General features: G+C 42.4%; 1 protein-coding gene across 1 annotated transcript in view; it reads left to right on the plus strand.

The window, feature by feature from the left end:
• Window positions 1–518: 518 nt before the first annotated feature.
• The window catches only part of LOC107124727 (solute carrier family 22 member 15-like), a 53,041-nt gene continuing 38,685 nt past the window's right edge, over window positions 519–14,874 (plus strand). Inside the window, exons 1-2 of the mRNA XM_015428229.1 lie at window positions 519–602; window positions 12,791–12,937. Coding sequence (XP_015283715.1) covers window positions 519–602; window positions 12,791–12,937 — 231 coding nt within the window. The remainder of the gene's footprint in view (window positions 603–12,790; window positions 12,938–14,874) is intronic.

Below are 14,874 nucleotides of genomic sequence, written 5' to 3' on the forward strand. Positions count from 1 at the left end.
TCAGTAGTCAGTCAGACCCCTTGCTTTTTTCGAAGCGTACAATAAATTGCAAACATATTAAGATCGACCTTATGAGTGCGCTTTGAGGAGGAGGAGTAATAATAATAGTAATAACTTGAACTCCGTGTGTGTGTCACTTCTGAGCCAGCTGACCCATCAGGCTCGCGCAGCTCAACCGCCAAACTCCCGCCCGCCGCCAAGCTCTCTCTCGCCTGCGCAGACCTTCCGTCCCAGAAACCTTTGCGCGCTCAGGCGGGCTTCCTCGAGAAAGGGGCGGCGTGGAGCAGCGCCCCCTCTTGACTCCTCCCCCGATGCCTTCCGAGAGTTCGGAGAGCAACCGCCAGGGGGCGTGTCAGCTGCCTCCCTCCCGCCGCCGCCGCCGCCTCTTTCCTCCTCCTGCCGCCACCTCAGCATTGTGATGATGACGACAACAACGCCGAGCGAGTGAGCTCAACGGTCTGAGGCCTCGCTGTCGAGGGGAGACCGGCGGGGATGCGGCGGGGAGGCCGAGCGGAGCCATGGAGCTGGACGAGGCTTTCGGTTTGGTGGGGGAGTTCGGCCCTAGGCAGAGGCGCCTCACCGCTTTCCTGGTGCTGCTGCAGGTGGGCGGGGGGAGGGCCGCCCAGCCCCTCCCCTTTCCCCACTCCGAGGGCCGCCCGGGCACCCCCTCCCTCCCCCCCTACCTGCGCGCGTCTCTCCTCGGTTGCTAGGCGAAGCTCGCGCATCGCCGAAGGGAGGGGGGAAAGAGAGAGAGAGAGGTGGGTGGGTGGCTGTTGCCAGGGCAACATCCAGGGCGCCACGCTGGTTGCCTGCTGGCGGTTGGGGGCGGTGGGCGGGAGATCCCCGGGGGCTGTTTGGGCCAGTCTCACCCACTGTCCGCCTCCCCTACCTCACAGGGTGGTTGTGAAGGTGAAATGTTTACGGGAGAGCCGTTGTTAGGCAGCCCTGACCCGCTTGGCGTGAGTCCGGGGGGATTTGGACTTGCCCTGGTGCCCGGGAGAGCCAGTGTGGCGCAGGGATTAGAACGTCGGGTAGGCTCGGAGGGGTCAAATTCTTATCCCGCCCTGGCGACTTTGAGTCTGTCACCGCCCTCTCAGCGGTTACCGACCTCAGAGGGCTGTTGTGAGGATAACATGAGGAAGGGAGAGTCGTGTGCGGAGCTCTGAGCTCTTTGTAGGAATGGAGGAGAGAGAAGTGGACCTCGGCTGGCCTCCGAAATAGGTCACTGCTAAAAGTGAACAGTTATCTAGGTAAGAATAAGTTTTCCCTTACAGGGCTTCCAGGGTCTTCTTCGCCTGTAGAATTTTGCCTTCCGCACAGGAGCCATAACAAGAAACAGCAACACTAAGAAATACACCAAATGGGCTGCATGCCCATATTTTCTCCCCACTTGGTGCCCGGGATATTAAAACAGCTGGAAGGAAGGGAGCATGCTCCAGCCAGCCAACTGCCGCTCTGAACTAGCCATTTGAATTACATTTGAAACAGAGCAGCATCTGGCATCTCCCTCGATGGTTTCTGAGGTGTCAAAGGGTCCCTACACCTGGGGAGAAGGAAGCATGTACCATTCAGGCAACTGCAGTCCTGAATCCTACCTTAAGGATAGTTATGCGGGAAATGGCAAAGAGGGGGAGAAGAAATTTGGATTTTTTTAAAAAATGGTGTAGGCTGCGTTTTGGTTTTTCTTTTTTAACTTTGAATCCCACCTTTTTTATTTCACTCAGGCATCAAACAGCTTAGCTACCTGCTTAGGTTTTACCATGGCTGCTACGTTATTTGTCTGCCTTCCAATAATTTCTTGGGCTGTACATGCCCCCAAATTTATGGGAGGAAAAACTAATACTTATGTACGCTGATGATACCATTCTTATTTCACAAACAAGAATTGGTTTAAAACGGGCTCTGAAGACATTTAGTAGACAATGTGATAATGAATTGTTATTAATTACTCAAAACCCAAAATAATACATTGTAATAGAGCATACAATAAATATAAACTGGAAAATTAATGGTCAGAACATTGAGCAAGTAAAATCTTTTAAATATCTGGGGATAACCTTCTCACAGAATGGCAGTCAATCAGCTCACATTACCTCTGTAATTAATATAGCAGAGAGAAGTGCCAACACTATTCTTAGATTTTTTAGAACTGAGGGCCTAGGTTTAGTCCTGGCAGCTCTAAAGGTCTTTTCTGCCAAAGTGTTGACCCAACTTACCTGTGGGATGCAAATAATATTAAATAACAATAGTAATTATAAGACACTAGAGAGAGTACAATCTCAATTTTTCAGAGCACTGTTTAATGTAGCAAAATGTACAACTAGTGTGGTCTTAAGACAGGAGGCTGGTGTATCAAGAGTGGAACTGAAAATATGGACAATTTCGATCTATTATTGGTTGAGAATCCACCTGAAGCCTACAGGATTGACCCCCCCCCACACACACTTCTAGCCTCTACCTCATATCCAGACTGGTCCGCTAGAATAGTGGATAAGCTAGGTTCTATTGGGTTATGTCCAGTAAATCTTTTGGAAATGGGTATGAGTAAAGCGAAATCTTTGGTTCATCAGTGCTTGGTTGACAGTGAGGCTCAAACTGATGGAGTGCTTCTGCCCAAGATGTATAGTAATCTAAAATCTTGGCCTGGATTTGCAGCAGCACCATATCTCTCTAACATCATGTATGAAAAGTACAGATGGGCTTTTTCTAGAGCGTGTTTTGATGCCTTCCCTTCTAACTTACTGCAAGGAAGGTATCTCCGTTGGCCTATCCATCAAAGATGTTGTCTGTGCTCAGATAAAGAAACAGAAACAATCATTCACATTCTTTTACACTGTAAACTCTATTCTGGAGAGAGACATCAGTTAATTTTTCCTTTACTCTCCCAGTTTAAACCCTTGGACACTTATTTAGAATTTGCAGATACTGTGCTGCTGAAATATTTGTTGGAAGACACCAAGAAGTTGGTAACTCTGGTAGTAGCAAAATATTGTTTTTAGTAGTAAGTAAGCGAAAGTTTTTAACAAAAAGCACAGCCTGAGGATAGTCTACGTCTTTGGAATTTAGAATCTGGGGAATACAATTATGGTTTTAAGTAGTTGGGGTCTGTGGCTTGTAATTGTACTATTTTATTCTTGTACTGCTGATCAATTGGCCGTAATAAATTTGAATTGAATTGAATTTCTTGGGCATAGGGATGCTAGCAGGCCTGGAGAAAAGGGTCCTGTCCCTTTAAGAGACTGAACAGGATGTTATGAACATGACATGAAAAATGTCTCCAGGCCTGTTGGCAGTCTTTTTTCAGTTGTATATTGCACTCTCCCTCCCCAAGTTACTGAAGGTGGCGTAAAGGTAAAGGTTCCCTTGCTCGAAAGCCAGTCGAATCCGACTCTAGGGTTGCGGTGCTCATCTCCGTTTCAAAGCCGAAGAGCCAGCGCTGTCCGAAGACGTTTCCGTGGTCATGTGGCTGGCATGACTAAACACCAAGGCGCACGGAACACTGTTACCTTCCCACCGAATTTATCTATTTATCTACTTGCAATTTCTTGCTTTCGAACTGCTAGGTTGGCAGGAGCTGGAACTAGAGATGGGAGCTCACTCCATCATGTGGCACCTGGGTCTTGAACTGCTGAACTACTGACCTTCCACAGCCTGCAGTTCAGCATCTTAACCACTTGAGCCACCGCAGCTCCTGAAGGTGGCATACATGATGGCTTATTTAATTTTTCGAGCTGGTTAATGAACCTTTATTCGACTGAGTAAAAGTCGAACCTTTAATCAATGATCTGCATAGATTTTCATGTAAACCATTAATTCTGAGGTGGGAAAACTTTATGTTTAGATGATGGCTGCATGTATCTCATTCTGCACCACTGTAGAAGAAGTCCAAATAAAGGAAGGCTGCTGTAGAACCAGAAGAAAAATAAAAAATAATGATGAAATTGAAAAAAATCTGCTTGATTAATTAGGAGCATTTTCTAAGTTGATGAAAATGTGTTTTTATATTGATTCCTTCGCATTTTGCCACCTTACCCATTCTAAGTTGATGAAAATGTGTTTTTATATTGATTCCTTCGCATTTTGCCACCTTACCCATTGTATCCTGCACTAACCATGTTAGATTAAGATAGGCTGAGAGCAACTGGGTTTCCTGCATACAAGTCCAACACTGAACTAATATAGACGACTGCTTATCTCATGCCAAGGTGATTGGTTGGTTGCCTGTATTAAAAAGTGGCACGGCTTTTTTCTACCTTGTGTTCCAATGTGTAGTGAAGATTTGGATCTCTGTGTTTGCCCTTCTTATGTGTTTCCTCTGTATAAATTCTCTGTGGCTGGTGATACTGAGTTGGGAAGTTATCCCTGTAAAATAGAGTTCTGTTGTTAGTGACATGTTTAAGGCATGTTTCTCTGTGGTTTTCAGATTTTACAATACCTAGTATTGTACCCTGAAATGCAATTTTCATGAAGTATTTTTAAATGTCTGTGGTATTGCAGAGTGTAATTTCCCCCCACATCCTGATGTCATTGAAGCGTTGTTCGATTAAAAGTTTCGTGGGTCAGTGAGTTCACAGGGGTATATATATATACTTTTGATTTTGATGCATAAAGTGAAACTTTCCCTCTGTCTCTTTTTGTCATTTTGTGGAGGTGTGGTGCACATGCAATAGAGGATTAGTTTAAAAAATTAGCATGACTAACGTACAAGCATTGAGAAAATAGAGATCATTTACACTATACACAATAGTGGCTTGTTTGAACGTCCCAGTCAGCCATCTATTTCTGTAAACGGTGAACCAGCAGTAGTAATGGAACAGTGAAGTGACAGATGAAGTGATAAGTAGACTCAGATCCATTGCAATAAAATGAGTGAATGAATCAACAGCAACCATGAAACGTTACAGAAGCAGCCACAGTCATCTGTATTTTAACCCAATTGAAGAAGCAACAAAACTTGAGAACATATTTCCCATTTGATAAGCTGGTTGTTTGTATTCTCCTACTCTAACCTGGACATCAGCCCCGGGAAGTTCCTGTGTCAACTCTGATACCCTGAAGAGTATCTGGTCATCTGAGTTATTAATCTGGGAACAAAAGAGGGGGCATGGCATTTGTTGTCCTAGTTGGCAGCAGATTGTTTTGGGAGTAGGTGTGGGCTCTAGTCTCAAAAATGGCCTGTGGCAAAACTAGTTGCTGACTACCAGACTATAGTTATGATGTCATAGTGCCTTTATGAGTGTAACCAAGAACAATCTAGTAGTGTAGCTAGAGGCTTGGACTTTATGTGAAATTGGAATGTGTTTTCTGATGCGAGGTTATGATTTTTACAGGTTTGGGAAATTCAAGAGTAATGTAGTTGCCCTGATGTCTAAAATGTGGTGGAGTTTGTATTTTTAAAAAGAAGCAGCAACAGCTCTGTGCACGACTAACTCCTTCAAATCTTCTCCCCCCCCCTTCGTTTTTCATATTATGACTGCAAAGTGGAAACAGATGTTCTGGATGACAGTGAAGGGTAGACAGTCACACACCTAATGAAATTGGACCCTTCTTCTCTGGCAATAGAGAAGATTCTTATTTCTGTCCTGCTCTTTGTGTTACTGTGTTTAGAATCTCAAAATTTTTGTTATCGCAGCGATGACTAGACTATAAATGTTAGGTGTAGTGCCTCTGAATGTTCTCTCTAATCACAACTTTTATATTTCAGTCACCTTGAGCTCAAATAGCAGGAGCACCAAAACTTTGAATATAATGATTTAGTTAATTTGCAGATCATTGATTTAGTTAATTTGTACAATGTAGATTTCCATGTAGGAAAATGGAGTGGAAAATGCCTGCAGTTTTCCAGAGCACTTAACATTCATCTATGGAGCAGAGCAGACAAGTACAGTCATCATATGCAATGACATGAAAGCAACTACAGTTTCTGAGCATGCATAAACATGCCATGTACATGCAGTTAGTTTAATAGTGCTTTTTACAACATAGTGCACTTTTTGCAGTAACTTTGAGGGTTGGCTGCCTTCAAGTGTCATTATAAACCATGGTTAGATTAAACTGTTCTAGTGTCAAATGCAGGTGGCCAAGGAAACTGATTGTTTGGTGGGCACTAAACAGGAAATCTGAATAATGGTTCTTGCTTGTTATCTGTGGCTGGCACTAACTGTAGTTTCTCACTATGCTCAGATTTAGAAATCCCAGTTTAAGTAGCACTGCCCCTGTCAGATTTCTAGAGGGGGGGGGGAAGAGAGAGAGAGACAGAGAGAGACAGAGAGAGAGAACTGTACGGTGCTACAGAAAAATGTAGGTGCCCTAGCTGAATTCAACTCTCAGTGGTGTTTTCTCAGGGCACGCTCTCTGACTGTGATTCTGCCCACTCTTTCTCCCCATACTGTTGAAGACTTACCAAGTGGCCTTTGCTTCTCCAGCCTTTTCCAAGGAGAAATTTAAAAAGCAGTAGGGCAAAAGACCTTACTAAATTAGATCCTTTTATCCAGTTTATCAACATACACAGTACACATTGTTCCAGGCAAAATATTGTTACAGTCAGAAGTGGTTCACAGCTCACCTATCTGTCTCCTTATAAAGAGAGCTCCGTCTTTATCTTCTCCTTATATCTTAGAAGTAGGGTTGCCAACTGCATGGAGAGAAAAAATGTCCAGGTCCTTTAATAGAGGTTTAATGGGATGTTCTTTACCACGTGGTGTTCTTTACCTTCATGCAGTGAAAAGCATCAGCTGCCCATCTCCACACATTAAGCCCCTAGAGCATTTTTCTCCAGGCCTGTCAGCAACCCTGTAAAGAAGAGCAAATGACCATTCCAGCCATGATCATGTGTTTCTTCTTTCTCAGAGAAAACAAGATTAGAAAATTGGCCAAATTGTCAAAAAATGGGGACACACACACAAAGTTGGTAAAATCTGTTTTGTTTCAGAGTTTTAAACAAGTTTAGGGAATGCAGTGAAGCAGCTAGAAGAAATACAGAGTGAGAGAGTATCTGGCAATCTCGGGTCCCTCTTGTTTACTGCCACTGAGCAATAGTGAGTTGGTTGCACCTGTAGTAAAACTTTACTATCAGTGAGGCAATGCAAGGGATCCCAGGATAGCATTTAAGGATTCTACATGAAGGTTTTTAATATATGTTTGGTAGACTGACCAGGGTTTGTGCAACTACCTGCTTTTTAAACGGACTTGTTTATTGTGATCTCTGAATCCAGTCACTGAGGAGAATCTTGGTAAATGCTTTCTTGACTTGTCACTCTCTTTTCACTCACCACATTCAATTGTTGGGGATTTTGCTAATTGTCAAGTAATGGTATCACAGCCAAGGGCCATATAAGTTGCTATGCCTGTGTGGTTTCTCCAGCTGTGTGTGTGTGTAAAGTGCCGTCAAGTCACAGCCGACTTATGGCAATCCTATGGACGAGATATTTAGAGATGGTTTTCCCTTGCCTTTGCATAGCAACCATGGACTTCCTTGGTGGTCTCCATTGAAGTACTTACCAGGGCTGACCCTGCTTGGCTTCTGAGATCTGATGAGACCAGGGTAGCCTGGACCATCCAGGTCAGGGAGTTCTCCAACTAGAGGCTAGTAAACTGTAATCATGGGTTAAACGTAAAAGCAAGTTGCCTCTTCGTTGTCTGAGGCTGTGTTCTCGTCTTTAATCTTCCCTCACAGAAATATCAGGTCAAAACCAAACAGCATCAATCTTATTAACAAATCCTTCCTTAATATGCAGCTTTTCTGACTCAGTTTTAATAGGTTGGGCCTGTTAACAGTAAGGTTTTTCATGTGATATATGCCCTACAGTACAAAAAGAAGCAGTTAAAAAGAGAATTGTACCATGATGCAGGGAAAGTTATAATGGTGTTTAAAGCTGTGAAAATGCTGTTTAAAGATACTCCCTTAGGCATTCAACTTAAAATATTGAGGTCTTGATCTTGAAATAAGATATTCAAATGGCTTCAGTATAAGTGTGCAGTGGGATGAAATTGTCGAGGAAACTGTGACTAAATGCAGAAAAAAGCATTATGAGGAAAAGTGGAAGTTCTCGTAATGGTTAATTGGATATTATATTTTTGCCATTTTATCTGAAATCAACCTGACCTTTTGTTTGGACCGTGTGTTGTTTTAAAAGTTAAATAGATACTGTTGAAATATTTTTCACCCATTGGCAAAGTTTTACTGCTTCACACTTTGAGTTTACCTGGTACCTCTTTAGCATTCATATTTCTATTTTTATATAAAGTAAGTGTTAAATATATATTTTACAGATTTATATTCTGTATATTCTGTCTATAATTACATTCTGACTATGTTGTTTCTGAGATTATTTTTATTATCTTTGTTGCTGAAGTTGTAAAACATTATTTTGGGGGTTGTGATATGTTTATAGGGGCCATGGTGGCTCAGAGGTTAAGACACTGAGCTGCAGACTGGAAGGTTCGAGACCCGAGTGCCGCATGACAGAATGAGTCTTTAGCCCCAGCTCCTGCCAGCCTAGCAGTTCAAAAGCAAGAAATTGCAAGTAGATAAATAGGTACCACTTCGGTGGGAAGGTAGGCCTTGGTATTTAGTCATGCCAGCCACATGACCACGGAAATGTCTTTGGACAGCGCTGGCTCTTCGGCTTGGAAACGGAGATGAGCACTGCCCTCTAGAGTCGTTTTCGACTGGCTTTCGAGCAAGGGAAACCTTTACCTTTTATATGTTTTTATAAGGTGAAAGATGTAAACTTTCTCAAAATTTTAAAACTGGGGGGATTGAAATCTTGGGGGGAATACTTATCAAACTTATTTTACTGCTTTAACAAGATTAAAAGCATCTGCTTCTGAAGTGGCATTATTTTGCATATTTATGAATTGTAGTTTACTACAAGCAGATACACCCAGTCTTCAAGAGAACTGCAAACTGCTGCAACCTATGTAGCCTTAGCACATGTATCTTAGTTTTTGCCATCCAAAAGGTAGGGAAAAATTCAAGCTGAAAATAGGAACACTTGTCATTGTAGGGCTAACAGCATATTTGTATATAAAATTATATCAAATTAAACTTCATATTCTGGACTACTCAATAGTGTGTTGTACACATAGCATATTAATTATGGACATAATTACATTAAAACTGTAAACATATGGTTGATAATAAGTATGTGTCTACAGTATATATAGGAATCATCATTTTTAATATACATAAAATATGTATTGTTTCCCCAAATTTCCAATTCTCCCATTAGAAAAGGGAGCTAATAGGGGTGCTTTTCCTGCCCTCCCCACCGCCTTCACATCTCTAGCATAGGTATGGAATGCTGCCTTCTATTGTTTCCTCAAATGGAATCTTTATTTGAAAGGTCTCTCATAAACTTAATTCAGCTGCCATAGGCACAGTGAGATGATTTTTCAAGTGGTAAACTTTGATTCAGCAACAGTCTAATATAGGAAAATAAAGAATCATTGAGAATGCTTGGAACACACATTTCTGTTTTACCCATAGTTATCTGTTTTACCTTGTCCTACAAAACTGGCCATGACAGTGAAGACAGCCACCAGCTCTAAAGAAAGCTTGCTGGTAAATGTCTACCTTCCTCTTAAAACTTCAAAAACAGACATTGATATCCAGTGGATGATGCTAGAGTAGTATCTGCTAAATCTACAAAGTAGCCATCTGCAATGATAATAGGGGGGAGACTTCAATGCTAGATTTGGCTCAGATGACGATGAACTGCTCCACTCCAAGTTTAGGAAGGAAAACTTCCTCATAATGCCAGAGAATGAACGTTTCACTCTGAAGATAAAGGCATCAACAGATTGGGGCCAAATTGGTGAATATGGCCTTGGCCTCTAGATTGTCACTAGGGATTATTAATGAGAACAGCACGGTTGATCCACAAGGTGCTAGTGTTATTGATTACATCCTGATTGAAGACTCCAGCCTCCCTAAAGTACTGCAGTTCAAAGTAAGTGACTAGGGAACAAGCGATCATCTCCCCATCTCTATCAGAGTATCATTGGAGACATTGTCAAATTTGAATACTTGGTCAAATCGGACCTAAGGCATTACCCATTAGGTGAAGGTAGTCCAAAGGATTGGCTGAAGCGGCTATAAAAATGCCCCATACTGAGGAAGCACGAAAATTAAAAGAGAAAATTTTGACAGAACAAGACTGCCACATAGCTTTGGAAAATGTCATTACTTATTAAATAATTTGACCTAGTTCTATTAAACAGTGGAAGAGAGAATGTAAAGACAAGCAAACCCTGCTCTCATCCGGAAAGCTGATTTGGCAGAGACTGCAGAAAGGCCAAAAATCAAATTAAACAAAATTGCAAGCTTTTTCGATACAACAACACAGCCACTGCTCAGCACTCATTGCTAAAGCCAGAATGAAACACAAAGTGATATTGAAGGAAAAGAAGTGCCAGTCCATGAAATCCATATGGGATAAGATAACTACTGACCAATTAGCCTTCTAGCAGTGATTGGCAAGTTTTACGCATATTATCTACAGAAAAAACTGTGGCACTAGATAGACAAGGAAAAGATACTAGTTGATGAACAAGCAGGCTTCGGAAAGGGTTACTCTTGTGTGGATCACTGCTTTACACTGATAAGCAAATTTGCACTAGACGCCAGGCTCCTTATATGCAGCCTTCATCGATTTAAGGGCTTCCTTTGACTCTGTGTTACATGCATGCCTATGGAACAAACTAAACGCTACAAGCTTGCCTAAAAGATTGTTAAAGTTAATAATGAATCTTTATTCTGAAAACTCACTGTGTGTCAAACTAAACAACGAAGGACATGTACCAAACCCTATACCTATCCAAAGAGGTGTCCATCAAGGATGTGCTCTTGCACCACATCTATTCAATTTATATTTAAATTATTTTGTCCCAGGTCTACAAAATATATCTACTTATGCACCATGTGTGGGAAACTGACCAATGCCTGCCCTACTATATGCTGATGACCTTGTCCTGCTATTGAGAACTAATGGCCTAAAACAAGCCATTAAAGCATTTATTGCCTATTGCAATGACAAGCTATTGGAGATAAATGAGGATAAATCCAAAATTATGTTGTTTACCAAATCAACAAGAAGATCTAACAAAAGATGGAAAATCAGAATGTACAAATTTCAACAGGTCAATGAATTTAGATGTCTGGGAATTGTATTTCTGCCAAACCTATCATGGTCCAAGCACATAGAATAACTTAAATTGGAAAACGACATGTCCCTACTATCCTTGAAGTTCTTCTACACCCAGGGAGCTCAGTATGTTCCAGTGCTCTTGAAAGCATACAGACCTTAATACTACCGCACATACTGTATGGCTCCCAGATCTGGTTCTTAGGTCCAACAGAGCAGCTTGAAAAATTCAAACAAGCGTTAACTTTACCATCATGCATTGCTTCTGCAGTCATACGGCTTGAACTAGGCCTCCCCAAAATTTCAGCTCTGATCTGGAAGGCCATAGTCAGTTACAAATATTGACTGTCAAGTGCTGAAAATCTCCCAACTTTTACCATATTGACAGCACATGAACACTACTGGTCAAAATGGAATGATGCTGTAGATGTGAAAAGCACATGAACACTACTGGTCAAAATGGAATGATGCTGTAGATGTGAAAACAAGCCAACTGGGCTCATGGAATCGAACCAAAAATAGATGAATATTACTCACAGAGAAATTGCTTAAATATGCTTGGAATGCTCTTCAAAAGGATGCTAGATAAAAAAAACCCCACTTCATCTAGGAATTAAATATTCCATCAAATTTGACCCACCTCTTTACTTAAACATGTTGACAGTTCCAAAACTGAGGCAGTCATACATGATCGCACACTGTAATGCATTCCCAACAGCCCAGATGAAGGGCTGCTTTCTCAAGAGACCCCCAGACCAGTGCTATTGTGACTGCCCTTTGGTAGTACTTGATTCACCATCTCATATTTTCTTCTACTGTCCAAAACATGCAACAGCAAGAGAAAGATTTATTAGAAAATGGCTGTTGAAATACTCATCTTTTCCTGATACTGCAAGATTAGGACTACCTCTAAGCAGCCACTGCCAAAATTGCATTGCAGATGTGGCAAATTTTTGTTTTACTGTGTTTTTAAACTCTTAGAATTTTATGGATACAGGCGATTAAACCTAAATAAACTGAAACTGAATTACCAAATATCTCCTAACAGGTTATATGATACTAATTGTGTTTATCAGAAGAAAGTTTCGCTAGCTTTAGGTGTGGCTTGCTCCCTTGCCACTGTGTTTAGGATTCCAGCCTTAATCTGTTTATCTTTCACTGCCACTGCATTTAATAGAACAAGTGTCTCTATTGAGTGTGTGTGTTTGTGTGTGTGTGATAAGGATGCCTGTTTAATGTTTGCAAATGAATACAACATTTGGCATTGTGTTTTTGTGTGTGTATCTTTGGGGATTGTAGTTCATTTGTGCTATACACAGTGACACATTGCAGTCTCCTAGGGTTGGTGGAAGGGTGGGTTTCACCATGACAGAGTCCCTGAGTACAGTGCTTTACTTTGTCCCATAGGAGTGAATAGAAACAATTAACATATGGAAGAAAGTAAAGTGATGACTTCAGAGACATCACCATGGTAACCACTGTGACCTGTTGTGACTTAAGCTTCCTGCTGCCAAACCTGCCTAACCCTGTTTTATATTATGTTTCTTGGTCATGCTAAAGTGTGATAGCATGTTACGACTCCCCCCCCCTGCATGTGTATAATATCTGATCCCCCTTAATAAACTTTTTGTTTTACTTTTAAGGTGTTCGTGGCCTTTCAGTCTATGCTTATTTTAATAGTGGGAGCTGTGCCAGAATATTACATCGATCAGGAAGAGATTCCAACAAGTACGGAAGCTCTTGCAAAGCATGTCAGATTTGCTAATAACTTCACATCTATAGCAACAGAGGTAAGTACATTAGGTTACTATTATTTGAACATTTCCCCACATTTTATGTTTCTTCTCACCCTGTGGCTGCCTTTTGAAATCTTGGGAGAAAAATGTATTTTCATTGTATTTGCACATGTTCTGTGGTTCTTCTTTAGTGTGTGGAATTTGTTAGCAAAGAAATCATTTGACCTAGTACTCTCACCTCTAGTCTACAAAGATGCATCACAGTTTAAACATTGCTTCTTGTCTTAAAATGTATTAGATTACAGTTTGTACTCCTTAATAATAAAGAAACATAATGCATATTCCTGTTCTCCCTCTGAGGTGGAGGACATCGTGTGGGTGATTCCCATCCATCACTTAGGGAGGCAGGACTAATTTCAGTTACTTCCTGTTTCCTGTAGTTGGAGTCACCCTAGGCTCAGTTCTTTTCCTGCCTCAGAAGTGAGAGCAGCTAGGTGTAGGCTCTGCCTAATCCTATCTTTCTGAGTTAACTTACGGTACTTTCACTTTCTCCTTCCATTTTTGCTGTTCCCTCTCTCTGAAGAAACTTAAGGGAAAAAATCTCTCTCTCTTTGTTTTCCCCCCCCCCCCCCCCCTTTGGAGGTTGAGCATTGCCGGGCCTGTTGCTCTCTTAATGGGAGGGGATTTCTCAGACCGCCTTCCATGGCATTAAGAGAGGATAGCAATGGATTTCTCTCCACTCCGGAGATAGAGGCTGTGGCGGTGGCCAATGCTCAACCAGCAGAGAAAGGCGAGGATGGCATTCCAAAGCGCGCCCAACAGCCGCACACCCCTGCAGCATTTACGGAGCCCGCACTAGCCTCAGTGGCAATTTTGGAGTCCACTGCCCACTCTATGCTTTAAGACGGGAATGGTGAGCAGAGCCTAATCCCGCACATGGTGCACCCCGAGACCTATGGTTCAATGGGGTTCATCGAGCTAGGCGTGATTGTGCCGATAATGCTCAAGGGGACGAGGAAGATGACGAGTTGCAGAGCGGTAATGTTGGCAATCCCAGGTCTGTCCCCTTATTTCCAAATGTGATGGCCTTCTTCATAAGAGCCATGGGGGAGGAAATAGCGCATTTCTGCAGATCAGGGGCCATGGGGCTACTATATACTCCTCCCCTCCCCCTCTCCTTGGAGGTGCAAGAACAGAGGCAGCTGGCCCACCAAAGCTGCACAAAAAGGGTTCCCCAAGGAGCACTGCCTATTTGATCCGCCTTCACGTGAGAGGGATAACCTCTCACATGTCTCTGGTAAAAAGGAGGGGGAGGATTTTCATGTAATGACGGTGAATAGGGGGAAATGATTGTCTGAGACCAGTCCTTTAGATATTTCAAGGGCGAGGTTTTTCAGTATTTGCTGTCTAAGTCCCTATCAGCACTCAATATACAGGAACCCCAAAAGGCAGGGGACAAGAGTGCTAATGCCCAAGGGCAGAAAGATGGCACAGAGCTCATTGATGAGTGCTTTCCTCCAGATGATTGCTCAGAAAGAGCTTTCCTCTCCCCTGAATTCTATGTGAGACAGATGAAGGCAGAGTGGGCAAAGCCAATAACAAACAAACCATTTCCAGGGGTTGTTAAAAAGTCGTACCCTTTGATATCATCTGCTTCAGATCTTTTGCAGGTACCTGTGGTTGATGCACCAGCAACTGCCCCACAATCTCTGGGTTGCTCTCTGAAGATGAACATGAGGCCACTTCCATGGCAATCAATATGCCAGCTACAGCATCCACAGTGTCTAAAGCAACTATTGTGTGGATGCGTAAGTTGATAGAGATGTTACCAGGCAGCAGCCGCAGACTACTGGAGGGCAGTGTTCCCTCCAAGCTGAGTTAGTGTAAAGTAGCTCACAGTTTTTTAGCCTCCGGCTCACACCTTTTTGTCTTCGCTCAGGAAGGATGGCTCCAGAGCTAACTAATTTATGCAGTAGCCAAATCGCTGGCCC

The sequence above is a fragment of the Gekko japonicus genome, unplaced genomic scaffold, assembly GCF_001447785.1.
Source record: "Gekko japonicus isolate JY-2015 unplaced genomic scaffold, Gekko_japonicus_V1.1 scaffold1954, whole genome shotgun sequence".
NCBI classification, from domain to species: Eukaryota; Metazoa; Chordata; class Lepidosauria; order Squamata; family Gekkonidae; genus Gekko; species Gekko japonicus.